At 56.9% G+C, this 18,437-nt stretch overlaps 1 protein-coding gene across 1 annotated transcript; it reads right to left on the bottom strand.

Moving 5' to 3' along the window:
* Positions 1-2,242: 2,242 nt before the first annotated feature.
* Positions 2,243-5,247, bottom strand: OSM (oncostatin M). The gene is made up of 3 exons (XM_067701436.1): positions 5,214-5,247; positions 3,443-3,576; positions 2,243-2,821 (listed from the first exon to the last, which is right to left on the bottom strand). The coding sequence occupies exons 1-3, from the start codon at positions 5,245-5,247 to the stop codon at positions 2,243-2,245; spliced, it is 747 nt and encodes a 248-aa protein (XP_067557537.1).
* Positions 5,248-18,437: the final 13,190 nt, after the last annotated feature.

The raw sequence follows: 18,437 nt of genomic DNA, 5'->3' as shown, positions 1-18,437 counted from the left end.
TTGGGAGTAAGAGACCTGGAGTTCTAGCCCCAGCACTGCACTAACTCGCTCCGTGACATTGAGCAAGATGCTTCCCCTCTCTGGGCCTTTTTGATAAATCAGCAATGCTCTCACTCACTATATCCTCATCCTTGAATGCTCGGAGCCTTTGCCCTAGCTCTTCCTGCCACCTACAGGCTCCACCCCTTCTCCTGTGCGTCATTCAGTCCTCAGAGTAGACATCACCTCTTCCAGGCACCACACTGACAACCCACATCACCTGACTCTCACTCTCTATTACATCACCGCTTTGCTTTTGCCAAGCTCAAGCTCACACTGCAACCTCAGATGCTCCTGTTGGTTCTTTTGCTTGTCTGTTGTCTGTCTGCCCCCACACTTGGGAGCTCCGTGCCCCCGGGGACTCGTGAAATTGTCAGCAGAGTTACAGAGGCTGAAAGGTGACAGGAGGATGCTCCTGCCCTGGCATCTAACGGGCCTGAATTTAAAATGTGCCCGCCCCCAGTAAATTTGCTCTGAGGACTCAAACTCTCTGAGCCTCGGTCTTCTCATCTGCAAAGTGGGTTATATCTATTGCGGGGAGTCCCACACAGGACTCTCTTCCACCCCATGTTAAATCCTGTTCCCACCAGAAATGGGACTGATCCAGGTCACGTTCATCGGCTTCTGTGAGCCCTTCCTTTGTAGCTGCTGCCTCAGCATGTCATCAGCCTATAGATGACCCTTCCGAGGCGGGGCCCTGAGCATCCGGAGAGAGCCAGGTGGAATCCCTATCCACCCTGGGGCCCTTCAGGAAGCAGTTTCAAGCACCTACCAGGTTACAGGCCACATGTGAGGCAGGATCTATTATTATCTTGTCTGTTTCACACAACACACATCAGCACACATACCCCCAGCCAGACACCCACAAGGGCCCAGAGCAACCCATACACTCCATCCTTCCTCCCTCCCCTCTGGCTCCCAAACCCCAACACCCCTGGTCCCCAGCTTCTCAAGAGAGACCCATTCAGAAACAACAAACACCTTGTCTGTGTTTAAGATGCCCCACAGTCAGAGCCCCCAGCTGACTGGGGTGTGCGACTTCCTTTCCTGGATAGAGCAAGGACCCCCCAGCCCAGGCCCCAGGTGGTGGATGCTTGTGGCCTTACCACATAGGGACCCCCCGCCAAGAGGTTCCCCCAAATCCTGTCCCACAAGGCAGCAGAGAGACACAGGGGCTTTAGAAACCAGGCAAGTTTTAAATATATGTTGGCACAATATTAACATTAAATACACATTATAAATAAGCCTTATAAATAGGAAACAGATAAAAACTGATTTAAAAAATCTATAAATTAGTCATGTCCCTCCAAGGAATTGGCCCAGCAGCTTCTGGGACCCCCTCCAGGAGGGCAATGGTTTCAGCATAAGAAAATACCATGATGTACCACCAGGGGGAGCAGCCAGCACCCAGGACCCAAGACCAGGCGCTTCCAGGTGCTAGCTAGGAGGTCTCTTCCAGAGAACTCAGTCTGTGCCCAGTGGCCATCTGTACTGCGTATCCCCATGTATGGAGAGAATTTGATATCCACCCTATGTCACAGAGTCCCAGCAACTGACAGGCAGAGAGGGCTTTACATGGCCCCCAAGCCCTTCGAATCACAAAGAGAAAACTGAGGTACAGAGAGGTAAAGCGGCCTTGCTGAGGCCACACAGCAAGTTAGGGACCAACCTTGGACCCCCCCAAATCAGTGCTCTTTCTAGTGCACTCTGCCCCATCACAGCTGCCTAAAGTGAGGTCATCCAGACATCCAGGGGTCTGGCCCGAGACGTGATGAGGCATAGGAGGCCAGCTCAGGCCCTGACCTCCCCGCCTTGGAACCAGGCCACTAGGGAAAGGAGGAAGTATGGGGGCAACGGCCCTGCAAGTCATGAGAGGGACAGTCCGGCAGGCCTCCGGGCAGCAGAGCAGGGGGTGGCAGCCAGTCTGGCCATGAGTCATCCTGTGTCATCAGACCCCTGAATCAATGGAAAGTTGGCCCCGTGTGGACCTGACCTGGCCACCCCACCAGACTGAGGAACTCAGGGCTGGGGGGCTCAACAGCCTGACCCTATGTCCCTAGCCCAGCCCAGAGGAGGTAGAGGGGCTGCACGGCTCCCACCCCTTAAAGTGCACTTCTGAGAGGCGGGGAACAGAGGGGAGCAGGATGGCAGGCCCTGGGGCTGCGCCATCCTGCAGAGTACCTGCTGACCTTTCACCCTAAGGCTACCGGGGAAGCTGTCCCCTCGGCATGAGTCTCCTGTCCCTCCGGAAGGGCCACGTCCTGCGGGCCCCCCCTCTGCAGGGCCTGGCGAGGGCTGTGTCTCCAGGGGCCCGGCAGGGGCTGTGTCTCCGGCTCCGGCTCCGGCTCCGGCTCCGGCTCTCCCCCCACTCCTGGAGGACCTGCCCCACAGAGTGCATGAAGCGGTGGTAGCCGTGCAGGAACCTGCAGCTCTTCAACTTGTGCTGGAAGGCGTCTGAGGGCGGCGTGGGCGGCGGCGTGGGCCCGGGGCCTGGCTGAGTGGGCTCAGGTGTCTCTGCCTCTGAGGAGCTGCGCAGCAGCTGGGACATGCAATGGATGTTACTCCTGAACCCGCGGATGTTCAGTCCCACCAACTGCTGGGCTTCAGGGAGGTCCTGATACAAAGCAGTCAGTCTGTGCAGGACGAGGCCCAGCGTGGCATTGAGGGTCTGCAGGAAGCTCTGTCTGCTGAGCCCCCGCAGGGCGTCCTCGCTGGGGAAAGCCCCGGGGCGCTCCCTGCAGTGCTCCTTCAGTCCTGGCGTGTCCAGGCCTTGGATGCGGATCTGTGGGGAAAGGACAATGCAGGGGTGAGAGCTGGAGCCCCCCCCCCCCCCCCACACACACACACATATGAACCTGCTCTGCTCAGCCTTGAACCACTGGACCTCATGTACCCCCCCTTTCCAATCCTCCCATTGTACAGATCCAGAAACTGAGGCCGAAGAGGGGCGAGGACTCCTGGGTCACTGCAGGTGAGGTTAGAGGTATGCCAGGGAGCTGGAGGGGTGACCACACAGGTGGTGATTGTGGCATGAAGTGTGTCATTGGGGAGGTGACGGGAGGTGACATGAGCTCAGGAGGGTGGGACTGTTCACTGCTACATCCCAGTGCCTAGAACAAGGCCTGTGGTAGGTGTGCAATGAGCACATGGGGCAAATGGACGAATGAGGCAATGGAGTTGGGGTTCACACTCCAGGCCCACTAAGCTGGGGGAGCTGCACTGCCTACTTGGCATCTCAGGGTTAGGCCTGGGATGTTCACCATGGCCCAGGAATAACACGGAGACTCGTTTTCCCCCCAGCCTCAGATTGAGTAGGGTTTGGGCCTGTCCTCTCTGGGACTCACTGCTGCCCTAACCCCACAGTTCTCTGAGACTCAGATGCCCCCAGGGGCCGGTCACTCACATAGGGGTCCAGGAGCGTGCTGGTGTCCTGCATATGGCCCGCCTGACGCCGGAGCTGCAGGAGGAGTTCATGGTACTTGCCCAAGCACTTGCTTGTGGCCGTCATGCTCAGGAACAGGAGTCCGAGGATCACACCTGGGGCAGAGAGGGGACATGTCACCTGCCTCAGTGAGGAAGCCACAGGTGGGTGCCTTTCAGAGAGGAGGTCACTCAAGCGGGCCTCAGAGGGCACAGCCCATCATCCCCAGCTTTTTGCCATTGGGGGCGGGGCTGGGCACGGTGCATGCACGGGGCTACCTGCTGGGGCCTCCACCACCTTCCCAGCGAGTCACTGCCCAACACCCAAAACAGTGGTTGCAATTCACCAAGTAAGACTTTGAGAAGAGGTGGTGGGGCCTGGCTAGAGTCAAGCCTGCCAAACTCAGGAGCTGACCTGGGGTGGCCCAGGTGGGGCTGCTCCCTGCAAGTCCTCTGGGCTAAGGGGTGACCACTGCTGCAGGCCCTGAACCTGCTGTAACAGACCCCACCCCCCCACGCAGGTGCGCTCTGGAGGATTTTGCAGCCCAGGACAGCTAGACACCTTGATCTATGTCTGCAGAACCAGGAGAGGCTGCCTTTCCACCCAAAGTTTCCATCTGGAAAGGATACGTGAGACCATCTCGTCCATGCCCCCATTTGACTGACAGGAAAACCAAGGCTCCAAAGGAGAAGGGCTTGCTCAGGTCACCCAAGGCCAGCCCGTGACCCCATCTCTCAGGCCTCCCTCCTCTCTCCGTAAGTGGCCACTTTTGTCAGGCCCACCAGAGATGCTGTGAGCCAGAACATTCTGGGGGGCGGGTATAATTACCACTCCCCTGCTTCCCCCCACCCACCCACAAGGCCCTGGCAGCCACGTGGTCGGAAGGGCCTGTGGCGCAATGGCCCGGAAGGCAGTGACACCACCTTCCCTTCCTAAGAACTGTGGCCCCTTGGGGAAGATGCTGCTGGGGAGGCCAAGGGGCCAGGCGCCTAGGCACAATGACTACCAGGCACCCCTCGCCGCCCCCCAGGTACCTGCTGCTGGGCTCGGGCAGGGGGGCTGGTGTGGGCACAGCGCACGTGGGACTAGGGTGCCTGCATGGGTGTGCGTCTAGATCTGTGCGAGGCTCGAGGAAACAGCTGGCCACACACAACCGTTGTGTCCCATCCAGGGCAGGGGCCCCGGGCTGCATGTGGGGGTTCCCAGATTGGTGAGATCGAGGGTTCCAGATGACGTCACGTGACTGTGTGCATGTCATCCTGTGGGTGTGGCTATGTGCGCTGTGTGATTGTGTGGGCTCCAGGGCCCCCAGGCCCGGCTGACAGTGTCCATTCATCCCAGAGCTTCCAAATTGGGGCAAGAAGGAGGCTCCACAGCCCTTCCAGACATCACACCATGATGCTGCTCAGCTTCTGCGGCTTCCTCCTCTGCCCCAGCACATCTCCCACCTCCCACCTGCTTCCCTGGCTTCTCCCGCAGTGATCCCCTTCCTTCACTCCCTTGCTCCCAGAGTTGACTGTACATCACCCTCCCCGTGGAAGCCCTCTGGTAATATCCTTCTCTACCCTGTGAAGATGCTCTGTTCTCAGTGGATCCCTCTCTTTGCCTGACCCCCTGGCTCTCTCCCCTTCTCAGCATCCTCTGCCCGGCGCCTGGCCTCCCCTATTCCTGGAGGACAGAGGGTGCCCTTGCTCCCCGCTGGCACCTATGAGCACAGCAAGCAGGTGCTGGTGGGGAGGAAGGAAGTACTTACTGAGCGGTGTCCTCCGCATACACTGTGCCCGCATGCTGGGTGACCGAGCTCTGGCCTGCGCCTGCCGGGGGTGACACCTCCAGGCTTGGAGCCCTGCAGGCTGGCAGCCACTTTATGCCCGCCGGGAGGATTGGCCAACACCTCGTGAGGTGGGTGGGGAGGGGGAGGGGGGAGGGCAGGCCTTCTGGGAACATGACCCCAAAAACCAAAGTTTCCACAGGCGGCCAATGGGCGCTGGGTGCGGTGGCATGCCTGCTCCTCCTCCTGTTTTCTTCGAATTCGTTCTTCGAGGTCAGCCCCACGCCCAAGGATGATGCAAACCGCAGCCTCAGCCTTCCTGGGGTGAGCAGGGAGCAAGGGGGTCCATGCTCGCTGCAGGGGGCTGTGCCCGGGGTGGAGGGGAGAGTCCACCAGCTGGGCTCCTGGAGGGCGCACAGCCCAGTCCCAGCCCAGGAGCCATCGGCCTCACAGGCCTCTGTGGTTTGGGGCTGAAGGGAGCGAGACATCTTCCTTCTTGAGTGCCCTTCCCGCCCTCCTGCCAGGGCTGTTGGGACATCTGTGAGCGGAAACCACCGGGCTCTGGGCACAGAGCCAGACCCAGGCTGGCAGCCCCGAGATTGTGGTTCTGGCCCCAGGACCTGCATCCTCCAGTGGGGCTCTCAGCCATCTCCTTTCCCCCACCAGGCACCCCTCACATAACCAGCCTTCCCCATCCCAGGCCCATTGCCCACAGCCAGGCTCTTTTTCTATAGACAGGGCCCTCTAGGGAGAACCAGGCACTTGAGGCAAGAGAAACAGGAGATTAGGGTTCAAGCCCACTGACATGCTGTGTGATCCAAGGCAAGTCGCTTAACCTCTCTGGGCCTCAGAGCCCCACCCACCCACCGTAAAATGAGGATTCGAAAAGTATTTCCCAGCCACCTCACAGGGCTGCTGCAGTCATGGACATACAAGGCAAACGCCCTTTGAAGGCAAAAGGAAAGATGAAAGTCTGATTCTAAGTACTAGCTGTCGGGAGGTGGGGTGGGGGGCCGGAGGAGATGGGGAGTTGCTGCGGCGACCGTTGGGGACCAGGTTTCACTTTCTCTGAAACATAGTGATCTTGAGTCAGTCCTCTGCTTCTCACAGATGAATGAAGGGGCCAGAGACAGCGCCTCCCGAGCCAACCTGCTGCTTCAGCGCAGGATAAACTGAGGCCTAGGAGAGGGCGATGAGGGGGTGGAGGGGCTGGCCCCGGTCTGCATGCCATGCCTGGCAGCCCCAGCACATCCAGCAGACCTGGACGAGGGTCCTTGGCCTGCACCCTGAGGAGCTCGGTGGGGAGGAGGATGTCAAAGGCTGAGGAGCCAGGGTGGGGCCCTTGGGGGCTGCCAGGGAGGCCTGAGCTGCTCAGGCCCTGTGGAGCCTGGACTAGGAAAGCCAAGGTGGCCAGAAGGAGGAGGGCCAGCCAGGCACGCTCCCACCCATCACCACCCCGGCACCCATCATCACCACCAAGGCCGTTCCCACCAGCCCTCCCCTCTGCAGACACACCCACATCGCTCATTTATGCAGTCAACAAACTTTCACTTGGCCGCGCGCTTTGCCAGGTGTTGAGGATCTAGCAGTGGGCAAAACCAGAGGCACCCCACCGCCAGGAGGCTTCTCCTCACCCCCACCCACTCCCTGGTGCCCAGCATGGTCCTCATCACACCGTTGCCACCCCTGAGGGCAGATTCTGCCACCCCTGAGGGTGGAATCCGCCACCCCAGTTCCGGATTCTCCTCCCAAGAACATCACTTCCGCTCGATTTCTCATCTCGGTGCCCACCTCCAAGAGGCGGCTTCCTGGGGCCCCGGCCAGTCCGGGATCCTGCTTCATTTCACATCCCTGATCTCATCTTGCTACAGCCCTGGGAGGGAGAGCGGCCGGCAGGGATGCCTCAGCTCTCTTTAACGAGGAAACGGAAGCTCGGAGAAGCTCAGGGCCGGGCTCCAGGCAGGAGAGCCAGGTCTGGCTGGAGAGCTTCGTGCCCCTCTCAGGGGCTCCTTGCTGACCGGCCTCCACAGTCGTGGGACAGCCCGGTGCTTTCACCCCTCGGTCCAGAAGCCATAAGATCTCCTCGGTTTAAAGAGGCCTCCAAGACCCAGAGACGTTGAGGTCGCCTCTCCTTCAGTTGCCCTTTGTAGAAACCTTTAAGAGGAGGGGGGCATTCAAACTAGGGCTGTCACATCTGAAAGACCTCGCTCTGAGCACGAGGCTTTAAACTTATATATTAGTTTGCTTGGGCTGCCATAACCAAATGCCACAGACTGGGGGGCTTAAATGACAGAAAGGTATTTTCTCACAGTCCTGGAGCTAGAAGTCTGCGATCAAGGTGCCGGCGGGGTTGGTTTCATCCTAAGGCCTCTCTCCTTGGCTTGTAGACAGCCGCCTTTTCATGCTCTCTTCCCATGGTCACCCCTCTGTGTATGTCTGTCCTGATCTCTCCTTATAATGACACCAGTCATGTTGGAGTGGGGCCCACCCAATAGCCTCATTTGACCTCGATTACCTCTTTCAAGGCTCTATCTCCAAAGACAGTCACATTCTGTGGTGCTGGGGGTTGTGACCTCAACACACGAATTTGAGGGACACAATTCAGCCCCTAAAAGCTTGCAAGAAGAGGGCATGGTTGGAGGGCAGCAGGGAGCAGGGACACTGGCAGGGGGAACCCGGAGCCGTGATGTGCAGGAGGGCGGGGAGTGCCCCCAAGGTGAGGAGGCCCCGCTCCCCATCCGAGCAAAGCGTGAGGGGAAGATGCGTCAGCGTTTCTGGTGAGGTCAGCGCCCGGTGACGTCCCTCTCGCCAGCAGGAAGGGCTTGCAACACGGCCCTGCCGGTATAAATAGGTTCCCCGACCACAGGGTCCGGGCTGTCCCCTCTTCCCGGGCCACGTCAGACAGGTCCGCGTGATTCGGAGGGGAAGAGAGGCCTGGCTTGGTTCCTCAGAGCTGCTGCTTCCTTGCCTTTCCGGCCCACCCTCCGGCTGGGGAGCCCTCCATCTTTAAACGCAAGGACAGGATTCGGCATGGCCTGAGGGGCAGGCCAACACTGGAGCAGGGGGTCACTGGGCTGGATGCAGAGGCCGGCGGGGTGGGGGGCAGAGATCAACCCAGGTTCTGGTCTCCATCTGCTTGTGGGCCCAGTGTTCCTGGTCCAGTCACACCCCCTTTCTGAGGCTCAGTTTCCCCTCTGTAGACTGAAGTGCCACAACTTAGTACTAAAGAGACAAAACAACCCAGGTTTTAAATGGGCAAGTGATTTGAACAGACATTTCTCCAAACCAGACACAAATGGCCAAGAAGTACCTGAAAAGATGATCAATATCATTAGGAATCCGGAAAATGCACATCAAAACTATGAGATGCCACTTCACCCCCACCAGGGCAGCTATAATCAGAGACAGACAATAAGTGTTGGAGAGAACGTGGAGGAGTCGGATCCCTTGTGCACTGCTGGTGGGAATGGAAAAGGGTGCAGCCACTTTGGAAAAAATATGTCTCTTCCTCAAATGGTGAACATAGAAATGTCATACAACAAACAATTCCACTCCTGAGTATACACCCAAGAGAACTGAAATCATATAATCACACAAGAACTTGTGCACAATTGTTCACAGCGGCATTTATTCACAAAAGCCTGAATGTTGAAGCAACCCAACTGCCCATCAACAGAAAATGGATTTTAAAATGTGGTCTATCCATACAATAGAATATTATTCAGCCACAGAAAGGAATGAGGTACTGATGCATGCTATAATGTGGATGAACTTCAAAATCATCATGCTCAGTGAAAGAAGTTAGTCACAAAAGGCCACATAGAGACTCCCTGGCAGTCCAGTGGTTAAGACTCCACGCTTCTACTGCAAGGGGTGTGGGTTTGATCCCTGGTCAGTGAACTAAGATCCCATATGCCACACGGCGCGGCCAAAAAAAAAATTGACGAAAGGCCACATAACATTCTGTTTATAGGCAATGTCCGGAATAGGTGACTCCATAGAGACAGAGAGTAGATTAGTGGTTGCCAGGGAGTGGGGGATCTGGGGAACAGGGGTAGTAGCTTATGCGTACGGGGTTTCTTTTGGGGGGATGAAAATGTTTTTGAACTAGATGACTGCACAGTCTTGTAAATATACTGAAAACCACTGAATTATACACTTTAATGCATTTGATGGTATGTGAATTGTATCCCAATTTTGAAAATGCAGGAGCAAATGCTGCCTTACTGGATGGTCAGTGTAATTCAGTGAAGAGTGCACGCCAGTGCCCGGCCCATAGCAAGTATCCGATGACCACTTATCCCTCCTGCCACTGGGGCAGATGAAGGTGCGCATTTGCTTATGTCACAGGGTGACTTTGAGGGCGGTTGGGAAACACGTGTTACATAAACACCGGGTGAGCAAGGATCTTCCAGGGCCCCCACGAGGTCACTGAGGTCACTGTCAGCTGGGGGGTCATTTGACTCAAGACCTGCCACAGTTCTTCTGGGACCTGGTATGTCCATGGGGATGAGACTCCATGCCCTCCCCTGCACCCAGTGGCTCCGCCCAGTTGGGTAACTGACTGGTCCTCCTTCCAGGGGCCTGAACACCTATTCAGGGAAGGGCAGAGGTGGGGGGGAACTGGCTACTGTGCAGGAGCCTCACACCAGCCATCGGCCCCCAGACCAGGCCCTGCCATGGCAAACCCCTAGGCCGCGAGGAAGGCAGGTGGGGGCTGATTCGTCTACTCTGAGGTGGGATAACCAGGAGCTGAGGGTGCAGACGGCCCCCACCCCCAGGCCACCCTCTCTGAGCCCAGGGCCCCCTCTGTAAGATTTGGGGACAGGCGAGATGACCACAAAGAACCCACAACCCTATAACGCCCCAGGGGTCCCGTGGCAGCTCTAAACACTGAGATGGCTCTGTAAAGAAAAGAAAACCTAATCATTAAACTGGATCAGGAAGTCCAATGGAGTTCTGACTTTTCTCATAATGACAACATACGACGCCTATTTTGAAACATATTCTTTTTTGTTTTTAAATAAATTTATTTTTGGCTGTGTTGGGTCTTTGTTGCTGTGCACGGGCTTTCTCTAGTTGCAGCGAGCGGGGGCTACTCTTTGTTGCGGTGCACAGGCTTCTCATTGCGGTGGCTTCTCTTGTTGCAGAGCACAGGATCTAGGCGTGAGGGCTTCAGTAGTTGTGGCACGTAGGTTCAGTAGTTGTGGCTCGCAGGCTCTAGATCTCAGGCTCAGTAGTTGTGGCATGGGCTTAGTTGCTCCACGGCATGTGGGATCTTCCCCGGGCCAGGGGTCAAACCCATGTCCCCTGCATTGGCAGGCAGATTCTTAACCACTGCACCACCATGGAAGTCCCGAAACATCACATTCTTGCCAAAAATGTCTTGATGTCACAGGAACGTGCTGTCTGCCCAGTGGTGACATTCGAGACCATTTCTGCAGCTCTTCTGGGTGCCGGGCCCAGTTCTGGCCCTTTCACGTGGGCCAGATCTCTGAATCCTCAAAACCTCCTAATGAGGCAGAAATCATGGTCTCCGCCCAGTACGTGGGGAAACTGAGGCCTGAGAGGTGGGGAACTTGGCGGAAGGTCACACAGCTGGGAGGGAGCAAAGGCTCAACAGAAACAAAAAACAGCGGCTCCCAGAGCCGGGAGAGGGGAGGTTGGCTCTCATGGGGGTGGCTGCCTGGGGAGGACTTGGCGACGGAGGTCAGTATTTCTGCAGGTTTGCAAAGACAACGTTGGTTTCATTGGCGGAAAGGCAGAAAAGAAATGCTACAAATTCCACGTTGAGAGAACTGCATGAGCTGATGGGCAAATAGGACCTCACTGGACCAGTTTAGGGAACAGCTGGTGTGGCTGGAAGTCGAACAGGGAGGGAAGAAGGCAAGGAGGGAGGGGAAAACCAAGCCACCACAAAACCACTTTGCTGCCATTGCAGCCCCTCCGGAGGGGCTTGTACAACACAGCTTGGTCCCATCCTCTTGCTCAAAACACTGCCTGGCTTCCTGTTGCCATTCAGATAAGGCCAAAGTCATCACCTCAGTCCCCCAGGCCCTGCCCACCTCCCCAGCCTCACCCAACAGCTCTCTAGCCCACCACTTTCTCTGACCTTCCTCAGCCCCACAGAGGAGCTGAGCTCTCACCCCAGGGCCTTTGCACATGCTGTACCCACTGCCTGAACACTCCACCTACTGAACTGCCATCAGACAACAAGTTTCAGTCCAAGCTTCACCTCTTCCAGTGACCTTCCTTTACCCCAGTCTGGTTCCTGCTCCCTGACCCCACCCCAGAGTACCACGTACCCGTCTCCGTAGCATTTTTCAGAATTGTAAACTCTTACAACTGTGGAGTTGTCTCCCCAGCCAGACTGTAAATTCCAAGAGGGTGCCTGTCTCCAGAGCACAGCACAGGCCCCAGAACGTAGTAGGTGCCCAATAAATCATTAGTGAACGGATGGATGCATGGCCATCTGCAGAAGCCCCAGGCTTCAGGGCCCCAGTGCAGCCCCATCCCATATCCAGTACACCTGCAGCCAGGCCTCTGAAATTGCAAGCCCACCTCGCTGCCAGGTGGGAACAGGCCCTCTTGGAGCCTTTCTCATGCCCTCTCCCCAAGGACATCAGAATCATATCACTCACAATACACCAAAGCATGTGATCTCTTTTTTCAGGAAGCCTCGACTTTAAAGACACTCACTTTTTCTTTTATGATGATTTTTCTAAAGCGAATTCAAAACCTATTCTTTAGCCACTGCAGATTTCAACACTTTCCTGGAGAAACAAACTGAAAAAGAAAAAGCCAAGGCATTTCTCCTGCTTCCTTTAAAGAATTCATTTCAGAACAAATTCTACATAAGCGGCACCTGACAGTCTCGTAGAAAGGGGCCGGTCTTCACTGGAGGAGACAATCGTACAGTCCCTCATTCAACCTGTATTTAATAAGTAACAGTGGGGGGGGGGGGCACCAGGCCAGGTGCCAGGGATAAATCAGCAAGAAAGACAAGGCTAACCTACAGGAGGGTGAAGTTACCGTGAAGGATGAATAAACACACAGGCCGATATCCAGCACATGGAGGGGCTTGGAAGACCCATTTGCCAGGCTGCCCCTTTCTTGCCCCAGGAGGGGTCCAACCCAGCCTGGTCTTCGTGGTACCCCGGGGTTTAGCAATGCACCTGCGTCCTGAGCAGGTCCAATCAGAATCCTTCCCAGGAATAACGGCAGACCCAGGAGACACGCCTCCCTCACGTGGCTGGGGTTCCTGCGCTGGGACGTCACGAGGCGGGGGTGGGGTCCTGCCGAGTGGGCAAGAGGGTGGCTGGTGCAGCCAGGAAGGCCAAGGGATTTCCCTGAGTCCCTGGTCCCTGCAGAAAGCCAGGGCCAACCACATGGCAGGTCCCAACTACACAGGATGTGATGAGAGTCCCGTTTCTGCTAGTTGAGCCGGTATCCCGGCACTTGCCATGGGGAGTCCTTAGTCCTCACAAGCATGAGGTTGGGGGCAGGAGGGGTGGAGGGCACGGAGGGAGGAAGTAGGATGGGCTGCGCCTGCTCTGGGTGCCAGCTGCAGACAAAGCTCAGAAGCTTTGATCAACAGAGAATGCAGCTGGAAGAAGATGGGGGAACAAGCCAGGGTCCTCATGGGGCTGTCTACAAATTGGGACACAGAGGCAGGACTCACTTGCAGGGATGCCGATTACTGGTCTGGAGGAAATGACCTGGGACAGGTGCTGGGAAGACTTGCTTTCTTCCTCTTCTTGTTCTTGGGGACACGCTAAGGAAACTCTGAGCATTTATCTTGATATGAAAAAACAAACCTCCTGCAGCTCCAAGGGGAGAAAAGGCCATCAAAGCTTGCTCTGTCCAAGGGCCAGCTGGTGGCCATTCAATGGGTGATGGGGTGTGATCAGCTGGCGCCAGGTCACCCTGTCCACAGACAAGTGTGTAAGGAAGAGAAGGGGGACAGTGTGTGGCATTAAACACAACTGCGGGGCATCCCCACAGTCAAGAAGGCAGAGTTTAACAGGCAAAATGTGGGAACCCAAATGTCCATCAACAGATAATGGATAAAAAAAGTGGTTATGTCCATACAATGGGATATGATTCAGCCATAAAAAGAATGAAGTACTGACACACACTCCCACCCAGATGCACTTCAAAAAACATCATGCTGAGTGAGAAGGCTGGACACCAAAAGTCACATATTAAATGATTCCATTTACAGGAAATGTCCAGAATACTGAAATCCATAAAGACAGATTGGTGACTGCCAGGGGTTGGGGGAGGGGAGTGGGAAGTGACAGCTAAGGGGTATAAGGTTTCCTCTTGGGGTGATGAAAATGTGTTGGGAACTAGAAAGAGGTGATGGTTGCATAACACTGTGAATGTACTAAATGCCACTGAGGTAGCTATTCACTTTTTTTTTTTTTTGGCCGTGCTGCGCAATCATGCCCCAACCAGGAATCGAACCCTGTGCTCCCTGCGGTGGGAGCGCTGAGTTTTAACCACTGGACTGCCAGGGAAGTCCCACTATTCACTTTTAAATGGTCAACTTTATATTATGTGAATTTCACTTCAATTAAATAAAAATTTAAGGCAGAGTTAAGAACACGACTCCAGGAAAACCAAGAGGCTGGGAAGCAGGAAGTCGACTCCAAAGGGGCTGGAGAGTCAGAGGGTCTCCCACAGCCCCTCCTGTGTTATTGCCCAGTGAGCACCTGTGCATGGGCTTTTTTTTTTTTTTAAATAAATGTATTTATTCATTTATTTTTGGTTGGGTCTTCGTTGCTGCACACGGGCTCTCTCTAGTTGCAGCCGGGGGGGCTACTCTTCGTTGTGGTGCGTGGGCTTCTCGTTGCAGTGGCTTCTCTTGTTGCAGAGCATGGGCTCTAGGCACACGGGCTTCAGTAGTTGCGGCACATGGGCTCAGTAGTTATGGCTCACGGGCTCTAGAGCACAGGCTCAGTAGTTGTGGTACACGGGCTTAGTTGCTCCACAGCATGTGGGATCTTCCCGGACCAGGGCTCGAACGTGTGTCCCCTGCACTGGCAGGAGGATTCTTAACCACTGCGCCACCAGGGAAGTCCCTGTGCATGGGCTCTTGTCAACTTAGAAAAGGCACACCTAAATTTAAAAGGCCAGGGTATGCCAGCTCAGGACAGGGCCTGGAAGCTGCCTGGAGTGGAGGCTCCTGGTGTGAGGAGAGAGCAAGCATAGGTGAGACACTGGAGGGGGAGGGGGGCCAGGGGTGGGATGGGGGTGGGGGTGCTGGTCTCAAAGACAGAGCAGGGGGGCTGCGGAAGGCTGGAGACAGGGGAGGGAGGGAGCACACTAGTGCTGGGGAAAATATGCTTCTGCAGCCAGAGGAGAGGGAGACCCAAGCAGGGAGACCAGCGGGAGGTCTGGGGTGGCCACACAGGCAAGGACAACCGTGGGCTGACTCAGGACCCTGGGAAATGGGGGGTGCTGGGCTGCAGAGGGCACTGGGGCTGGGTCACTGCAGAGAGCTCAGGCTGAGGGGCATATGCACAGGGGGACAGAAAGCAGGGCTAGGCTCCCTTTGGGCTGTAGACAGAAGAGGGACAGAGAAGTGGGCAAAGAGGGAAGAGGGAGACGGGAGAGGCTGGGGGGAAGGCGGCCAGGGGCGGAGGGCAGTGGTGAAGAGGTAGGGCTTGGGGGGCTGGGCAGCACAGCCCACCACTCCCCAGGGGACGGCAGGGAGCTGGGCCTTCTGCTATCAGGGAGAGGGAGAGCAGGGGGCCCTGAGGGAAGTGGGTCCCCAGAAGGAAAGTGGACAAGAGGGTGTACACGGGCACAGGTGTGAATGTGAAAACAAAAGATGCAGACGTGTGCACGCACACGTGGACATAGAAAAACTGCCCCAGCCACAGACAAAAACAGACACACAGAAATACATGCCACAAATGCTCACACACAGGCATAGATGCACACACCAGCCACACATACACAGGACACATGCAGACACGGAGCCAGGCACACAGCTGATGTTTATAAGAAATTGGATGCATGCACAGCCACAGACATCCAGACCTCCGACATGGAGCCATAAGTACAAGGACACATGGACACTGAGACACACGGACACTGAGACACACGTGTAGACAGACACACATACACACACTTTCTGGCCAAAACAGACTTGCCTGTAGATGCCCATGAAGGCCTGCACACTGTGAATGCACACACCAGTGCAGCACACCCATCCATGTGGCACTGTGACCAACCCCCTGGGAAGGGAGCTCTGGGCACCCCCATTTAAGATACCCCTGTCTCGGGAACCCCAGCACCTGGGCCTGCCTGGGAAAGTGAGACACAAACCCTGCCTGCTGCCCAACGGGCTCACCCAGCCCAGCCCAGGGTCAGGGAGGAGGCAGGGCTATGCCTCACGTGCCCGCCGACACACCCATTGCCACGCACCCATTGCCACCAGCGGTAGACACTCAGTCACCAACGCAGACAGCTGGGATTGAGAGGGATCTTGCAAAATCCTCCCGGTCCCTCAGGGTTCAGCTAAAATATCCCTTCCCCCAGGGAACCTCCCCAGGCCCCTAGGGGCACTATTGATCTTCTTTGTGAATAATGGTTCTGCCATGCCCAGCTGTGCGACCTTGGTTAAGTCACTTCACCCCTCTGTGAAGTGCTTCGTTTCCCCTCTGTAAAAGGGGGATAATGAGAGCGTGTGTTGAATACATGAATTAATGGAACACACCGCTCCCCTCTCCCACATACGGATGGGGAAGCAGCTTCCCTGGGCTCACAGTCAGTCAGCTGCAGACAGCTGCCCCTCCTTCCTCCTGCTTGGACCAGTCCCACCCGGTGGGACCAGGTAGAACATGGAGAGGGCGTGGCCTTATTCTCCCCTCTACGCAGGAAAATAACCCCGCTCTGGAGCAACTTGGTGAGCGTGGGACCTCACGGCCCTACCCAGCTGGGGTGGGGGTGAAAACCTTAAACCCTGAATTTCTGCTCAAATGCCTTCAAGGAGGGCTGAAGAGGTCACTTCTTCTGTATGAGCATGGAGATCAGAAAGGGTAGAAATGAGCCTGGGACTCTTCACGCCTGAGGTTTGCTCATCTCCCGTCCCCACCCACCCAACAGCCCCCCACCCTGCAGATGCCGGACGTGGGGTTGAGGGGCTGAGGGACTGCGGGCAGGGCCCTCCCCGGGCATGGGCTGCATCTTTCTGAGAACAAGCGCTTAGGCTCCGTGGTCCTCGGCCTCATGCTCAGGAGTGGCCGCGCTGAGGCAGACAGGTGGACTGGGGCTCCAGGTGAGCCAGCAAGCGCCCCCAACCTCAGTTATAAATGACCCAACCCGAGGCCTGGGCTGACCAGACCGACTTCCTTTTCCCTAGAATTCTCTGGAGCCTGGGTGGACAAGGAAGTGGTTCTGCGAGTCCCCCTCCCCTGGCCCAGGACAGCTCAAGACCTACCTGTCAGACAGCACCCAGCGCATCAGCTGTGCGAGAAGGCCAGGGTAATATCCCCTTCCCAGAGAAGCTGTGTTCTCCAGGCACTTCCCAAGCCCTGTGCCCCAAGCCCTGTGCCCCAACCCCAGGGAGGTCTCAGTCTCCTGCACTCCCTGAGCAGGTCTCCCCATCTGTAACCTGCCAAGAAGGCCGAGAGCCGGCCCAGTGACCCCCAAGGACCCTAATGCCCTGGGAGCTAACAATTCCACACACAATTGCATGCGTGTGGTGGAGACGCAGGTGGACATGCTGGCCTCTAGGCCTGGGCCTGAGTTGTACCAGCCCACCGGGGCAGGCCTGTGGCCTCGCACCCAGCCCAATCCCACGGGCAGCCGCAAGATCTAACCATTGCCAGGTTAGGACCCAGTGTGGGGGACCAGGTGAGACCTCACACACTTGGAAAACTGGGATGACAGAAACACCCAAATCAGGCAGTGACTCACAAACTGACAGACAGATGGACAGACCCCCAGAGCTGGACGTGCGGCCAGGAGCTCTCTAGCTACAGGTCAGGCAGCCCCAAGAATTCTGGTTCTAAAATCCCCATCTCAGCCCAGGACATCCCTCGAGCCAAGGCCCAGGGCGGCCCCTCCAGGGAGAGAAGCAGGACCCTCCTCAACCCAAAGACAAACTACAAACAAACACCCCCTTCCCAGGGTCCAAGGGTATAGGATCCTGAGGGAGTTGCCTCCTAGGTCTCAATGCACTCGGGGAAACGGAGGCCAAGGGGAAGGGGCTGGCCCAGGGCGCCCGACCGCCACTCACCGGGCTGGGCTGCGCTCCCTGCTCCTCTGATCTTCAGCCCCCAGGTTCCCAGGGGCAGGGTGGGCGCACTGCCAGAGGTCTGGACCCGTTCTGGCTTTTCTGGGGAGCCACCACGACCTCTGAGTACGCTGAAGTCACACCCTTCTTCCCTTCCTGAGCGCGGGCGGGTCTGGGCTGAGGGTACCCGATAACCTCCCCAGCACATCTGTGGGGCCCCATCGGGCCACAGCGGAATCCCAACTCACAGAGCAGGGAGGTGGCCCCTCTGTGACAGGAAACCCCGGCCCAGATGTGCAGAGCCTCTGGCCCCAGCGTGCAGCCATCGAGGGGAGAGGGGGCTCCAGGTGGCCTCCAGGCCCCTGTCCTGTCCCCCCAGCCAGGGGAAGCCCAGTGTACAGACTCCCAGGTGCACACTCTGACTGGCCCCCTCCCACCCCTGCCCCAGGAGAGCCCTAGTTGCAAGAACTGACTGCTCCCGTGAGGGACAGAAAGAACTCAGGCGTGGTCCAAAAGAAAGCAGGCAGCAGCCTGAAGGAGAGGTGCTTTAGGGCTCCCCTCCTTGAGGGGATTCTGCAACAGGCCAGCCACACCCAAGGTCCAGGGAGGCTGGGGGACCCCCAGGCAGGAGGGTCTGGGAGTCTCTTCCCTGTTCTGAACCTTCTGGGCTGTTCAGAAGCAGCAAGTAATGAAGAGAAAGCCTGGACCTCAGAGCCAAGCAGCCCTGGACAGGAATCACGTGACCCTGGCTAAGTCATTCCACCTCCCAGCGCATAGGTCCTTTGTCTGGAGAACAGCAATAGCTCATCTACGCTCTTGAGGTGAGAACTGAGGGAGGTGAGGCCCGGAGCCGGCAGAGCGGGGAGAGTCCAGGACCTCAGGCAGAGGGGCCCTGGGGAGCTGTGGGGCAGGCATGGCCAAGGCCTGGACAACCCCAAGGACCACAGCCTGGCCTG

Source organism: Pseudorca crassidens, chromosome 12, assembly GCF_039906515.1.
Source record: "Pseudorca crassidens isolate mPseCra1 chromosome 12, mPseCra1.hap1, whole genome shotgun sequence".
Lineage (NCBI taxonomy): Eukaryota > Metazoa > Chordata > Mammalia > Artiodactyla > Delphinidae > Pseudorca > Pseudorca crassidens.
The sequence above is the reverse complement of the archived record's forward strand: the minus strand, read 5'-3'. Positions and strand labels throughout refer to the sequence as shown.

Excerpts from the sequence above, each read along its gene's own strand:
- OSM (XM_067701436.1), bottom strand. The coding sequence starts at position 5,247 with ATGCGGGCACAGTGTATGCGGAGGACACCGCTCA. Across the intron at positions 3,577-5,213 it reads TATGCGGAGGACACCGCTCA|GTGTGATCCTCGGACTCCTG; the intron begins GTAAGTACTTCC and ends TCTCTGCCCCAG. Across the intron at positions 2,822-3,442 it reads GCACGCTCCTGGACCCCTAT|ATCCGCATCCAAGGCCTGGA; the intron begins GTGAGTGACCGG and ends CTTTCCCCACAG.